Source organism: Antennarius striatus, chromosome 19 (genome assembly GCF_040054535.1).
Source record: "Antennarius striatus isolate MH-2024 chromosome 19, ASM4005453v1, whole genome shotgun sequence".
Lineage (NCBI taxonomy): Eukaryota > Metazoa > Chordata > Actinopteri > Lophiiformes > Antennariidae > Antennarius > Antennarius striatus.
This window is the reverse complement of record NC_090794.1, coordinates 12,049,576-12,065,812: the sequence shown is the minus strand read 5'-3', so window position 1 is coordinate 12,065,812 and position 16,237 is coordinate 12,049,576. Positions and strand designations below refer to the sequence as shown.

The window sequence follows — 16,237 nt, the reverse complement described above, 5'->3', positions numbered from 1 at the left end:
CTCATGCCCTCCCTCCCACATCACCCCCTCCCCTTTCCTTCACCCTAAATGTCAGCATTTCAATTGGGCTCATTAATACCTCCCTTTTCAGCCATCTGTGTGTACCTGTGTAACCTGATGGGATGTCGTGGAAGTCAAGAAGGATGAAGAATTGTAATGATAAGTGGTCTGTCGACTTCTTTTTTGGTTTTAATATCATCTGTGAATATCTCTCTCTCTCTCTCTCTCTCTCTCTCTCTCTCTCTCTCTCTCTCTCTCTCTCTCTCTCTCTCTCTCTCTCTCTCTCTCTCTCTCTCTCTCTCTCTCTCTCTCTCTCTCTCTCTCTCTCTCTCTCTCTCTCTCTCTCTCTCTCTCTCTCTCTCTCTCTCTCTCTCTCTCTCTCTCTCTCTCTCTCTCTCTCTCTCTCTCTCTCTCTCTCTCAGATTGTCTCTGAGCCATTATTATTCCTTCCACCCTCTCTGTCTTAATTCTTTCTATTTCTCCCTGATCCATGATAGCTGTGTTTGTGCTAGGCAGTGGCTGTGAATCATGCAGTGGCCTTTCCACTGACATGACTCAGCCTGACCCAGTCTGGACACTGCTTGACTAAACAGCATCAATCATACCATCAACGGTCTAGTGCTGTCTCAAGATGGCATGCTGGAGTCCATGCACACTTTTCCGTTTGGATGTATAATACAACAGTGGAACAATCGTATAGACAGAAACATGGAGAATGCAGTTACAGGCAGGCAGGAGGGGGAAGGAGGAGTTTTGGACACCCAATGTGAAAAGTACAAGACTTTTCAGATCCTTACAGACTGTGTGGATCTGAGGATTTCTTGATGTGCTGTCAAAGGGGTGTGTGCAGAAAGCGATGAGGCAAGGATGGAGGATTACACAGTAAGTGAATAAAATCTGTAGAGATAAAAAATGCATCTTTGAGACAAACATAGCGAGGTTAACAAAGGCATTGAGAACAGTAGGACAGATCAAATTTAAAGTTCACTTGGGACATGGTGATGCCTGGAAATTGGAAATTCTTTGACTAAACATCCTGTGAATAACTCTGAACTGTCCAGTTTGAATCACCCCTCTTATGCAAACAATAGCCCACCATTACCTTTACAGGTCGGGCAGTTAAACCCATACTGATAATAATTTCACAATAAAACATGATACTATTAGTAACTGGAAAGGGTTAGCTGAAACGTATGAATGAAAACGGAGGCATTTAAGATGTTCCCCTAGGATTTACAGAGCTTTATGGGATGTTTATGACACAACTTTATTGCCTTTGCCCATAAAGACGTATGTGCGGCCCAAGCAGAGGGTCAATTTCATACTGGGGCTACAAAACCTCACCTGCTGGCTCAGCAAATCACAGTGCAGACAGCTGGTGAATAGACTGGAAGATTAAAGAGAATAATCTTTGACTTGAAAGTTAGACCCAAAATAAGACCTGTTGAAGAACGCCATTTTTTAGGACTCCAGGTCTGTGCTAATGTTGTTAGATGTAAGATTATATTGTACAATTTAAATATTAGCATGTTCTCCTCATGTCTGTGTGGGTTCTCTCCGGTTTTTCCAGCTTTCTCCCACCTCCAAAAACATGTGCTTCAGGTTAACTAGACAGTACGAAATTTCCCGTAGGTATAAGTGTTTGTCTGTGTCTTCGCGTGGCTTCGTAGTGCACTGGTGTCGCACACAGAGTGTCCCCTGCCTCACATCCCCAGTCGGATGGGATAGGCTGCAGCACCCCGTGACCCATGTAAGTCACATTTACAATGTTTTTAGGATTGTTGATAATTCTTTTAGCATATGGTGGTTTAAATTCATCCCAGGCGATACTGATACATAATCATTAGTTCAGGCTTTGAGCTGTTTTGTCAGGGATCTGAGAGCCTGCTGGCAGCTCATCAGACAAAATGAACACAAACAGGAATGAAAACAAACACATATTTTGTGCATTATTTGCATACAGTATATGCTGCACTGGCTGGTGTTTTGGAGATTTATTAGGCTAGGTGATTTATTAAGTTATTTATTATAAATTATACTAGCGCCTAAAAGCTTGCTATACAGTTTATGAGCTAATTCACGACTGTTGAAAGGAGCAATCTGACATTTTGAAAATGAACTCGTTCACCTTTTTAGGTCATTATCATATCTTTTGAGTAAACATGAATCTTTAGCCAGCGGCTGATTATATTATCAGTCTGGGGAAAAAAAGGAGAAAGCCAACCTACCTCTGTCCAAAATGAGGAAAATCCACCCAGCAGCATTTTCTTATGTCTATGAATACTGTTTTTTATTTATCAGTACCTTAAAATTCTTTATTTGGTGAAAAATAAAGCTAACTGGTTTATAGTTGCTCCTTAGTGTGCAGATATACAGGTGGTATCAATTTTCCAAAGTTATTCTTGGCAAGAAAGCAAATTGGATATAAAAATGAGTGCATTTTTTCATCAAACTCCTCTGAGCACCTTTTGGTAGTGACAATAAAATGTGTGAGACAAAACCAAACATTTTTTTCTGTTGATGGATGGAACAATCTGTTTAATTTTGGCTTCAAGTGTCTCATTTACCCCATTAGCAGTTGTTCCTTTTGGTCAGACAGGATGCCAAACCGGAGGTCTCAGAAGGAGTCCAGGCCTTATGTAATCTTAATACATTTTTATTGGTAGTATGTACTCGAGCATCCCAAAAAGGCATCTTCAAAAGGGCAGATGAATTTAGAAGGTTGAGTTGCGGTACAATGCAATAAGTATGAAATAGATTTGTGATACGCACAATCTACATGATAAGTAATAAACCAGGTTGGTTCACAGTAACAAGAATGATTTAAAAAACTTGTGATCCCGCATGATTACTTGTACAATTACAAATGTTTCATTTCATTCCTTCTCATCTGTTCTCTTCTGATCAAGGAATTCTAACTTCATAAACATTTTTAAAATTAGTCTGTCCAAAAAGCATCTGAAATATTCATTTTCTCTTTCATTAGCCACATAAATGATATTTTAAAAAATACAAAAATATGACTGTTGTAGCCCCTGGGGGCTCTGTGAAGTCTTTCTCTGGTTTCCATTTTTGATCAATTAGTGAGATTTCAGTAATTTTGATATTGAGGAAAGAGGAAGAGAGGAACACAAAGATGGGTGGTGATTACATTTTGCAAATCAGAGAAAGGCAGACATGGAAAAAGAAGGACAGGATGTGGGGGGAGATTAAATTCTAGGATGAAAGAGGCTTTTTTCAACCTTGTTTTACATGTTTCTCCTGAATGAAGACACTGTGTGTATGTGTATGACTGTAGAAGCGTGTATTTATGCATTTGAGCATCAGAGAGACAGATGTACTGTGTGTGTGTGTGTGTGTGTGTGTGTGTGTGTGTGTGTGTGTGTGTGTGTGTGTGTGTGTGTGTGTGTGTGTGTGTGTGTGTGTGTGTGTGTGTGTGTGTGTGTGTGTGTGTGAGAGCGAGAGAGAGGCAGGACATATAACTATTTTGCAGCTGCCTTTGATCACAGGCGACAGTGCTAATCAGATGTCTTTGTCAGAACAGCAAACAGATTGTGGCGGAAAAGAAAGATGAGAGAAACTCCAACTTAAACAGCATGGTTGTCATGGAAATCACAACAGGGTTTCTATGTGTGTGTGTGTGTGTGTGTGTGTGTGTGTGTGTGTGTGTGTGTGTGTGTGTGTGTGTGTGTGTGTGTGTGTGTGTGTGTGCGTGTGCGTGTGTATGTACTACACAGAAAGGCTGTGCATGAAGTGAAATGGTGGGTGTGTTGGTGCGCGTGCTCTGGCTCTAAGTCAACATGATGAGGTCACGTTGGTGCATCGCCTCGTCTCTCACATGGCCTCAGGCGGCCAGAATGCTGCTACAAGTGCCAGCGTTGCTTATAGCAAAGCCAACATGATTACTGTGCCACTGCTTTCAGCCTTGCAACAGCCAGCCTAGACAATGAAGTGTCATTCCAATTAGGAGGTAAAATGAATTAAATTAGAAAGAAGGGTACATGTGTGCTCAAATGTGTTTGTTCATGGCTTTGAGCACATAGTGTGAAGGTAAAAAAAACAAAAAACCTTTCTAACTATTAAAAAATGTATTCTAATCAAAGCTAAATGAGACATTCGGTAACAGAAAACTCTTATCCCACATTTAAAGGTCTTCCAGCTGCCTTGGGGACAAACAAGAGAAAGACAAAATGGCACTTCATCTGAAACAAATCCCCCTCTTTTTTACCCAAGATTAATTAACTGATTGCTTGGATATACACTCCCTTAAGAACACACGTGTGTGCCCACCTGTGTGTGTTTCATCACTGCCTGCCAAATGTCAAGAGTGCACCCAATTAGTTAAGGAGTCCGGGCCCACACACCTGTCTACCTGCAGTGACAATGGCCCACGGCTGAGCGCATACATCTACACATTAATTAACCAGCCTGGACCATTAATTAGTCAGTCAGGAAACTTAATGACTAGTTACTCAGAGATAGGCTACAGGAGGGAGGAGGAAGGACATGAAAGAGGAGAGGAGAGGAGAGGAGACTTCATTGTCCAGGCGACATTCTACACTCATAATTAAGTGTATATTTTGTCAAACTTATTATTTGAAGTCAAGTGGTCGCACCACAGTGGAAGGTTAACATCAAGGATGCTCTCTTTCAGTTGACAAGTAGCTTCCTACAAATATGTATGAATGTCAGAGAGTCACACTTACAAACAAACACCAAGCACATTTAATTTGTATCAAAAACAACTGTAAAATAAATAAATAAATAAAAAAAAACCCAGAAGCTTTCCAACACACATGCAGACTATCAAATTAGGATGGACAATTATTTTGAATTAGATTTCCCAACATCACACGTTTGTTAACCCGTAACTGCAGCTATAAACACAGAGCGGTTTGCAAATGTCTTCATCATCTGTGACAACTGAAACGCCTTAAAGGAATGCTTGTTATGAGATATCACGACAGACATTAAATCATAATATGAAAGCTAATACCAATTTGTTTATGTCAAACTGAAAACGTACAGTGTATACATATTTCATTCTGTTATATATTTCAGCTCAAATAAACTCAGATCATGATTTCAGCTATGCTGGGATGGCGTCAGCTTTAGCAAGCCAGAGCGATAAACAGACATTAACTACATCTTACTGATCCTTTCCGCAGTATACCCCCTATTTTATGACTGAAAAGCCCATAAGGCTTCATAATGAGAATGCATGTGTCAACATTCACACATTTCATGATGGGATTAGTGAGAAATTGATCCACCCTCTGGGTGACTTTACTACCTCATGTCTTGTCTCTCTTCCATCCATCTCTCCACACATCAATTTTAAGCACCTTTTCAGAATATATGGTCTGGCATTTAATGTTATGCCCTTGAAGAAAAGACATCTGTAGCCTCCTCCAGATCAAGTGCCGGTGTTTAGTGATTTTAAAGTGCTTGGGATTAAAATTGTTTCTCACCTAGTACATACTTATCAACTTTAACATTCACATTTCGTGACTGAGTGGCTGGTAAGTCACAGCAGCGTGTAAATGAGTTACCTCTCTGTGTTTCAGGACAGCCTGGGTTCTGTAGAGCAGCAGAAGACGAACATCGCTGTCTTGGAGGCTGAAGTTGCTTTCAAGGATCTGCAGCACGTCGATCCGAGGTCGCACCGGCAGAGAGGATTCGCCGCAGAATGGATGTAACCAGGCCAGGAGGTCATCAGACGTCACGGTGCTGTCGCTGACGGTGGCGGGTGAGAAGGAATGCAGTTAAACAAGAGAAAGGCATATATAGACAAATAAAAAAGGAGTGGTAAGAAGAGTCATTTAAAGGGTTTTAGTTTGTCTTTCACTAAATCACTGGGAAACACCAAAACAATCGATGTGAACAATTTCTTTCACAGCAACGCAAATATACACTGAATACAAATACAGTATAGGGAGACACACTCTGTGTGTGTGCGTGTGTGTGAACATAATCTACCCAATTTGAACATTGTTATGCACAGCTGACACAATGGCCTCCAGGACCCTGAGGGGTTGTGGGTATTTCTTCAGGGCGTCTGGTTCTCCACTAAAAAAACAAAACAAGACAAAAAACAGCCATAATCATCTTACATAATATGCTAATTGACCCGAGTTTGTCAAATAGCTTTTATGCATAGGAACAACATGTGTGAAAAAAAATCAAAAAGCTTTCTGCTCTGAGACAGCGCTTGTTATAAAAATGTCTGCTGGAGATTAAACGCTTGAAGAAAATACAGCTTTACTAAAATTAATCATCATGAAATTATTTAAATTCCTTTAATCGTGAAGTAACAGGAAAAAAAAACAAACATCTGCAGTCATCTACGACACTCCAAGCTCTTTGCTGCTGAATTCACCAGGATATTTAATTAATTCATAATTTAACACGGAATAAAGAGGTTTCTCTTTATAGGTGAAAATGAGATAGGTTTAATGGCACATAATAGTAGGTGAACCTGAAATGGTAACAAGTGATCTTTTCTGCAGTGTCATTAGTGTATTTGCTTATGTGGCTGTGGGCTCTACTGCACCGTGTGTGTGTGTGCGTGTGTGTGTGTGTGTGTGTGTGTGTGTGTGTGTGTGTGTGTGTGTGTGTGTGTGTGTGTATGTGTGTGTACTGGAAGTCACAAGAGGAGGGTTATTTTTCACAAAGACAGAGAGGGGGGAAGAAAAAGGTTATTTCCTCTGACTCAACTCCCCCTGGCTGCTGGACACACACACACGCAGGCACACACACACGCAGGCACACACACACGCAGGCACACACACACACACACACACACACACACACACACACACACACACACACACACACACACACACACACACACACACACAATAAACAGATAAAATACATTGAATCTTGCAGAGTGGAAAGATGATGCGGTATTTTCTTCAATGCATTTTATCACTTACATTTCCTCTTCAGAGGCCAGCACAGAATAGTTATGACAGTTACAAAGGACGGCCATTAGTGAGAGGCATAGGTGTGCCTGCTGTGCCAGACGAGAGAGAGCCAGAAACAAGACCTGCTCATTCATACCTGCCAAACACAATGTTTCAAGAAAGTTCTGAAACACCACACACACATGCGCGCACACACACAAAGCCATACATGAAAGTATAAAAGGATACTCACATTCAAGAGTCTGAGTGACATGTTCAAGGGAAGGAAAAAATCCAATGATGACAGAGTAATGTACCTGTACCCATGTGCAGAATATGCACACACAGATACAGTACAAAAGTTGTGCATATACCGTGTGTGTGTGTGTGTGTGTGTGTGTGTGTGTGTGTGTGTGTGTGTGTGTGTGTGTGTGTGTGTGTGTGTGTGTGTGTGTGTAATATTAGTGAGTGAGATCTGGAGGGGAACAGCTGTATTAGCCTGCATTAATTACAAGAGAATAATGAATCAGGGAAAGAGGAATTGCATATGCATTGAATAAATTCAATGTGTGGGTGTGTACTAATTAGGAATAGTGTTTTCAGGTCTGAATAGTGTATGCATGTGCAAGTATTCCAGGTGTGTGCACATGTGTGTATGAGTAAAATGCAGGTGCCATCTATCTACACCACGCACCATTGAGCAGCCGTCAAGAAGCAGGAAATGAGGCAGGAATCTAATCAAGACGATTGGCAATAATTTATCAAGCCAATCAGATGACCCGCTGATATCTGGCCCCATGAGTGAAACTCAGTCTGCTGCTCCTCAGTCTGTCATTTAGGAAGAACTAAAAACAATTCATGTTCAGTTTTACTATTTTAAAAGAAATCTATCTCAGATGATCTGCTTTGTTTCCTCCTTTCTTAATAAAAGAAAATGTCAAATTACAGTATTACAGTCGTTTGTGGACTGTGAGAAAAGCAGGCAGTTATTTTCTGTCATTCAACAGTACAGCAGATCTACAGACATCTGGAAGGGAATCATCTCTCCCTTCCAGGCTGCAACTGTAGATTCAATGTAATACTTCAGACTTTTGTTTTAACAAAACATTTACTATCAATCTACCAAAACCAAAATGGACCAAAACGGTGGAAGGTGTTGTGTTGCTTTTCTCTACTTTGGCATAAAAACCATAAAGTCCCCTTATGTAGTGCAGTTGGATCTGACTTTTGAATGATGACATGTTCACATACATATGTATGCAACCTCACCAGATATGTATGAAAGGGATGTTTGGAGATGATAATGCTGCTTGACGAGGTGTGATTGCAAATGTAAAAGTGATTAAAATAAGGAGCAGGAGAAATAGATGTACTAAGCTGACAACTTGATTTTCCTTCTGCCGTCATTAGGCTTGTCTCAGTGGGTGATATCTTTTGTAGCTCAAGCCTAGAGCGATGTAATTTTCCAAACGCTGCCCAACTATTATTAACCACTTTTTGAACAACTCAGAGCTGAGAATGGAACATCTCGTGTGCAATGTCTTTTATGATTTATAACCCACTAAAAAAAATATTAATCCAAAAGAACAAACTGTAACAACAGAGGCAGGTAGATAATTAAAAGCAGTTTGGCTGCTGAAGCTGGAGATACTGTAGTTTTAGCTCAATGACAGTATAGAATTTGACATCTAAGATGAAAGTTTGGAGTGACTTATTCTTACAGGACTCATGACATTTCTCCTGAAAAATTTAATGTTACTTACTAAATGTTACTTACTTGTTAATGTTACTTAATACTTTTGCAATTTAAAAACAACATTTTGCCTTTTATATTCATGTCTATTCAGAAATGACTGTTCAATTTTTTTTTGTCTGTTTGTGAACAGGATTACAGGAAAAAATCTGATTTGATTTTCATTAAAATTGGTGGAAGAATCAGCCATGAGCAATAGAAGGAACCATTTGGACCACATCCAAATTGCAGGGTAAATATACAAACTGTTCAGGGAAAAGAGGAAAGACAGGTGGTTCTATGAACCTAACGTTGGAAGAGGAGCAGAAGCAGCTCTCCTGACAAGCAGTGAGTAGCAAAAAAGTAATTTTCTGATTGTTGTACAGTTACATTACAAAGAGCAAATACATATTTTACATAATATCAGACAAACCGCACATCAAACACACACCTTCTGCATGCTATTTAGGATGCGTGGAAAATTCCCAGAAACAGATAAATAATAATTAAGAGAAAACAAAAGCGAATGCTAAGTCTGCAGACACTGACACACACTTCTGGTGGCATTAATGATTCCAGCAGCTTCCCCTACCTCCAGTCTTTACATGAAGCTAATCACTTTGTGACTCACACGCCATAATTGGCGCATATACACTGGAGCGTTACTGATGTTCTTTTCTACTTCTCTACAAGACACAAAGCCTTTGTTGTACAATGTTGAACTGAACTCCTTGTCTTCCTTTTAGTGTTTCTGAACTTGGGTATATTATCATGTATGAAATGGTCGAATAGAGAAAACATATAATACCTGAGTGCCGCAACAACTCTCTCCACTGCGTCACAAAGCACCATTTTAACAGATATGTCCAGAGGTCCAACAGCCACCTGAAGAAGCTCTCCAATGCGTTGCAAGGGCTGCCCATCAGTGGCCATGGTGACTGCCAGATCATGCACTTTCGATCTCTCAGATCGGGACAGATCATAAAGTTCAGTGTAAGGCTGGAATACAGACACAAAACAAAGGTGTAAGAGTATGGGTATTTCTAATGTGATGGAAGAAATGTCATCGTCAAACAAAACAAAAACAGCATAAAGGTGAATTTGTGATGACATAGAGGTTCACAGCCAATGAAACACGTGAAAATTAGAAAACGATAAACAAGTAGAGACACCTGAGGAGGAATTACTGCATATCATATTTCAGAAACAGGAATTGAAGAAAAAGAGCAATGGAGTGTACAAAGTGAAGTCATGGTAGAAGAAGTTCAAAGTTTAGCCAGTGAAGTTTGTTGTTTGGTACTTTGTTCTCTACATGTATTAACCCATAGGGCAGCGCTGGTCTGAACCGGCTCACCCTCTCCACTGTCCTGCTCTGATTTGCTTGTTTTTCTCATTCCTCCTTCAAAAGGAAAAACCTCTGAATCTCAACCTGGAGATGTGTCTGTCAGTCTGACTGTGTGCATTTATTTTACTTTTTTATAGTCTGAAAAGTAAATGTTAATGAAAGCTGTCCGACAAATATTGTGTTTTGTAAATATTGTATTGTATGGAAGTTTAATGTTGAATAAAATGTAAAGCCTCAAAGTCTGTTTCATCAAGCTTATGTTGACGTTCCCTATCTAGCCTTAACATTTTTAAAAGTAGAGGAGGGTTATGATCTTTATACTTGACATTTTCAATGGGATGCAGTGGCAGAGCCTCCATTGATTCCCTGTAATCTCTAATTAAGACATTAACATTCATGGCCTACAGTCACACAGAAGCATTGAAGTCAGAAAAGCATGCCCTATGTCAGCCCTCCTGTTTTCATTGATAAGATTTATATGGATCTGACATATACAGTAATATTACTGATGTTGTGATAAGTGGACATCGTACGTATATTATTATGACACTCAAGGGCAGAATCTTGGTAGTATTTTAATGGACTCATCATGAGTTTGAAACTCTAACTGTAGGGGAAAAAAAGCATTTTTGAGTGTTGATGAGAGAGTTTAAAGGTAATTTAAGGTGTTGTGACAGTAAAGCTTCCTGTGACTTGTCCTAATCTTCACTTGTGATAACAAGTTAGATTTCAGTCTGAGAAATATAAAGGACATGAGCTGCCATGAGACATTTTCCATATGGTGGCCAGTTTCATGCTTCCAATACTAAAACTGTATTTCATGTAGTATGCAAAGTATCCTGTCAGAATTCATGTTAAAGATTAGGATTAGGATTAAGAAACTTTATTGTCATCATACAACGATGACCTGGTATCAAAGGACAATGGGAAAGATTTTTATACAGAATTGTGAATTACAGACAGAATTACAGACTAATCTTTTCACATCAGGCTTTAAGGAGCATTGTGTGTATCGTATACATCCACCTAATGCATTTTACTGGTGGGCTCCCCCACTATTCACTATTTTTTCCAGCAGATGGTCATGCACACTTGATAAATGACCACAGCATTACCAAACAGAGCCTACAGGGCTCCTTCTATCCATCTTCCCCCCACCTATCTGCCCTTTCCTATTTCTTATATTTTCTCTGTCTCCAAGGATACAAATGCTTCCCGCACCGGTAGAAAAGCTAGATTGTAGGGAGTGGACTCTCACGTTCTCTCTCTATGTGTGTGTCTGTTTGGATACTTGCAGGGGTAATTTGTGAATTTCCCAGTATCTACAGTATCTATCCATCTATCTATCTGATTTCACACAGTAATTTCAGACGACCTGTTATTCAGGGATGGCTGGTGCAATTGTGGACAGAAACCAAGTATGTTCAACAGATGACTTGAGGGTCAATAACTGAGGTTAGGGCTGAGTTGAGGTAAGATATGAAAGTACTGGCAGTTGTCTTCATGTCCTTATTAACTAGTTTGAAATATACTTGCATACAGTAGTTGAAAATGACCAGTTTTGCTTGATACTTTGTCATCTCATAGCAAATTTTTAGTCCCACACACGCACGCACGCACACACACACACACACACACACACACACACACACACACACACACACACACACACACACACACACACACACACACACACACACATACACACACACATACACACACATACACACACACACACACACACACACACACACACACACACACACAAACTAGTAAGTCAGTAGGACTTTACTTAATGAGACAGAGCATGGTGTATATACTGTATATATGTGACAGGGCTCATTTGAAACCCGAGCTCATATTTTTACATTCATATAACCTTTACTGTTCCCAGTGAGGCTGATCAGTGCTTAGTCAAGCAGAACCAGCACAGACTTATGCAACAGATACACATTACACATGGGGAAGCACACAGAGTACGTACAGTATGTCCGAATAAAGGTGACCTCTTCAACTGGCAAGAAGAGGAGATGAGTGATCAAGTGTGTTCTCTCCTGAACTCTAAACTTTGTGAAAGAGTTGCTTAATAAAGGGGTTTCTAGATTTACAACTACTGTAGGTCCACTTAGTTTATCCCTTAAACAACAAAGGAATTGACAAAAATATATGACAGACTTAATTGTTTAGGTAGAGTGAATACATTGAATTCAAGTCCTACAGTACAAAGTAAAGGAGCCCAAGTCTTTTTGGAACAATCTCAAGGTGAAAAACATACTCTACAGTTCTTTTTGAGCATTTATATTTACGGTATTGTATGTTTTACATTGTTTAGAATTCCAACACACATCTATTAAAGTAAGCTGGATATACTGTATATAGTCACACAAACTACTCCTATTTTTGTATGGACATTTTTTCTATACCAGTTGTGTGGAAAGACGAGGTCAAGCACTTCTTTGCACTTTGAAGAAACCAGAATATGAAACACATTATTTTTTTTAAGGATAAATATTTTTTTATTTATTCACAAGATTCTATATGTGTGATTTCACATCTTTAGTACGGTATCAGTGACCCTGTACTGTAGATGAGATGACTGTGATCACCTCTTCTACAAGAAAATGGATGGATGGACATCTTCAGTATTCTTGCACAAAAGGAGTGAAAATAAGTAAAGCCAATGAATGAGCACAAGCGTGTCCAAATGTTTGACTGGTCACAAGAATAACAAAGGCAGTAAATCTTGTGAATTTACACTATATAATAACAGGATGCGTTATTTTGATAGCTAATCTACAGCACAAATGCAAATAAAAAGATTTCTCCTCCCGTGAAAGATGGTTTGTGTGTTATTATAGACCACAGATGGGGCATTACCTGCTGGCTGTCTTTGAGTGACATAATGAAAGCGTGACTCAGGGTGTCCAGGTGGGCCTGTGATTGCTGCAGGTGTGCTATAGCCTCATCAAAAGTCATCCCTGCTGGGTCCAACCTTTCCTGCTCTCCGCCATCATCGCCTCCTCTCTTCCTGGCCTTCTCTCCTTGTTGGCGAAGGGCTTTGGTGGCTCGTTTTATCACCTCTGACCTCGCCTGAATACTCAGCTGGTGATGAGACAGACAAAAGAGAATGAGGAGATGGAGACTTGAAGGATGGAAGACAAAGCAAAACAAATTTAACATAGAAAAACAAAGTGGAAATGTTTTTTACATTCATTTCAGACTTAACAGAGGATATGCATGTACTGTATGGACTCATCTATCTGCACAAAATTCCATTGGGAACTTGAATGTGAGGGGAATCTATGTATGTGTGTCAGGAAGAGATCATAGCTACAAGCAGGGCGTAATTGATTCAAACCAGTGAGAGTAGGATGACCATTCAAAGGGAGAAGAGACAGCCGTTGGCTACAAAAGGTTTTACTCTTACTTATAAATCTTCCTGCCTCACATTTCCAGCTATCAGCACTTTTCTCTACTGGGACAGGTTGGTAAAAAAGGATCTTCCTTACAGCTACATATTTTTTAAAAGGTTAAGCATGTATATGCATTTGTGGAAGACTGTGTATATAGTGGGATATCCAGTCAGACATACACATTCACTAAAGGGCAAGGTCTGAAAACAGGCTACAGATTAAGCAAGGGAGGATGCTTTCACTAAAGATAATATCTAAGATCAATACTTCAGAGAGGGGGAAAATGCCAACACTCTCAGTTTCCCTTCAAAAGATGTGTCCAGTAGGAGGTAAGCTAAGTCCAAGCCATCAATCTCAACTCTTAGCAGTCTGGGAAATAGATAAATCCATTGTGAGGGGCAATGGAGTTATAAAAAGGTCAGATGGATTGCTAACAGTGAGAAAGGTTGATATTTTTATTTTGGATAAAAGGAGGATAAGAAAGGAAAAGGAGGGTGAGGGAAGTAACAGCAGGTTTCTAAGGGGTAATCTGCATGTTAAAATATACAGTGGGAATACTGCCTGCTGGGAAATGGAGTTTAATGGGCTCCGAAGAAGACAGGGATCAATTAGCTCTTGCAGTCTCATAGTGGCATAGAGGGGTGTATAAGACCAAAGTGGAAGGATGTGTGGAGAGATAGAAGGTAGCAGTGTTCCAGCATGAGGGGAAAAACAGTGGGTTCGTATTGATAAAATGCACTGGACCACTTTAGGTTCTCTGCAGGACAATATTTCAAAGAGCTTTAATTTACAACTGACATTTTTTTCGTGCAATTTCATAATTTATCTTATAAATCATGACTGTAATGTGGTTGGAGGCAAAAGATTGTGTATTTTAAAATAATGACATATTTAACTTTGGAAATGTTCTTAATGTTATAAAATACGAGAGTCAGCTGGTCAACCACTGAAAAGATGTTTCAGGAAAGTGACAGTATGATATAATGATTGGAAACCCTAACAATCCTTTTTGACACCATGAGTCCTGTCTGGGGGACTGCCTTGAACACGCTTCAGTACATTCTGTACTGCAATAACAAGTTGCATGTCTGCCAAACTCCCATCAGTTGCCATCTGAAACTGTAAAGAAAACTGAGCCTCCTTCAAACTGTGTTAGTTTTTTTTCCCCATTTCTTCTCTAGCATACCTTAATTTGCAGTTAGAAAAGAAATCTCTTGATTTCACGAAAACATCAAAAAATTTTTTTCAAACTTACAAGTCTGGTTGCATCAGGCGAAAAAGTGATACTGTCCAGGAAGGTGATAGCATCAGAAGGGACCAGCCTGTCTAAGTACTTAGCACATGTATCATATGCATGGAGGTAGTCCTGGTCGCTCTGCGGGGGTCTCTTGAGCAACTGAGGGTCTCCTTTCCAAAACAGCTTCTGGAGCCAAACTTTATGGACCGAACTTGGGGAAACTGTTGTGCCTCCTCCACCAGGGACAGGCAGCCGGTTGGCAAGTTTGGATATGGACAGCACATTCTGGCTGGTTAGAACTGGTTGCAGAGCCGCCAGTGGATCCAGTGATTCATCAGTCAGCTTCCGGTAGTTCAAACCTGCAGGAGAAGTTGTGTATTGTTAAGAAACCTGTCTATGAAACATAAATGTACACTGACATTGTCATAACATGGTCTCTACATGTGAGTGTTCCATCATTTGTGCATATGGACTGCTGCAGCACTTGGAGTTGATTACTGTGATTATGTTGTTTAGTGTTTGAGAGGTACAAGCTGTGTCATATATCTAATGGCGTCTAAATGACCGTCATCAAAAGTCATAACGTAACAAAGTCAGCACCCCTGAAGACGTTCTGAGCACTTACTCAGAAAATCCGATTTGAATGTATTTCATATTACATTTTTAAACACGAAAATACAAAGACCACATTCTTGGTTTTGCTGTCATTCATAAAAAGTTCAAGCCGGACCTTTATTTATTTATATATTTTTATACATACTGATTATAATCCCCACAGGGAAATTAGTATGCACACAAAATAATTTTTTCACTCAGAGTTTAAACACATTTTTTTTAAAAAGTCTAAGATTTATCCACTTTGCTCCCACAAACCATCAGCAATGTTGCTTCTGAAATGCTTCTGATCTGCTTCACAACTTTTGATCGTGCCAAACCACACCAACCCAGAACCTGCACATACCACTGGCCTGCACAACTAAAACACTTCTGCATAAAACCAGGAACCATCCTAAGGAAGACTGTTCTTCATCCTCTCTGGGGTCTTAATGTGAATGGAGAATGGAGCTTGTCAATGTAACCAGCACGCCTGAGCAAATCCTCGTATTCTACAGCATCTGGCAAGTAGAGAAATAAAATGGCAAGGATTTGCAACACTACAAATGGTTAAAATGTACTGCAAAACTGTAATCAAGGTTTGTTTGTGTCAATGGCATATGGTCTTTGTGGTTACACTGATGACGTATGCTTTAAGCACTGGGACACCAGAGTCAATCAGTATTGTCTCAGCGGTACTTATGTCCATAAACAGCTTGTCCGTAAACCCAAGTATTTGAAATTATCTTTTGTGTGACTGCCTTGAGTCATTTACTTCAACTTGTGGAAAATGGGAGCTAAAAAATAATTTTACACTGTAATTATGTATTCAAATATAGTGGGTGTAAACCACACAGTGTTTACAGGATACTTTGTAATTTTGATATGCAGAGGTCACTCAATTTGCCATTACATGAGAGAAAAGCTAAATGAACAGAGGAGAGGAAGAGGTTGATGTAGAGGTTGCACCACAAAGAGTGCACCACTCATTCACTCTTTGAATATATG

General features: G+C 39.8%; 1 protein-coding gene across 1 annotated transcript in view; it reads right to left on the bottom strand.

Moving 5' to 3' along the window:
• nbas (NBAS subunit of NRZ tethering complex) overlaps positions 1-16,237 on the bottom strand; it is a 152,015-nt gene that overhangs the window by 35,372 nt on the left and 100,406 nt on the right. The window contains exons 45-49 of the mRNA XM_068342764.1: positions 14,654-14,994; positions 12,863-13,087; positions 9,449-9,639; positions 5,980-6,069; positions 5,553-5,736 (exon numbers count right to left, since the gene is read on the bottom strand). Of these exons, the coding sequence (XP_068198865.1) occupies positions 5,553-5,736; positions 5,980-6,069; positions 9,449-9,639; positions 12,863-13,087; positions 14,654-14,994 (1,031 nt within the window). The remainder of the gene's footprint in view (positions 1-5,552; positions 5,737-5,979; positions 6,070-9,448; positions 9,640-12,862; positions 13,088-14,653; positions 14,995-16,237) is intronic.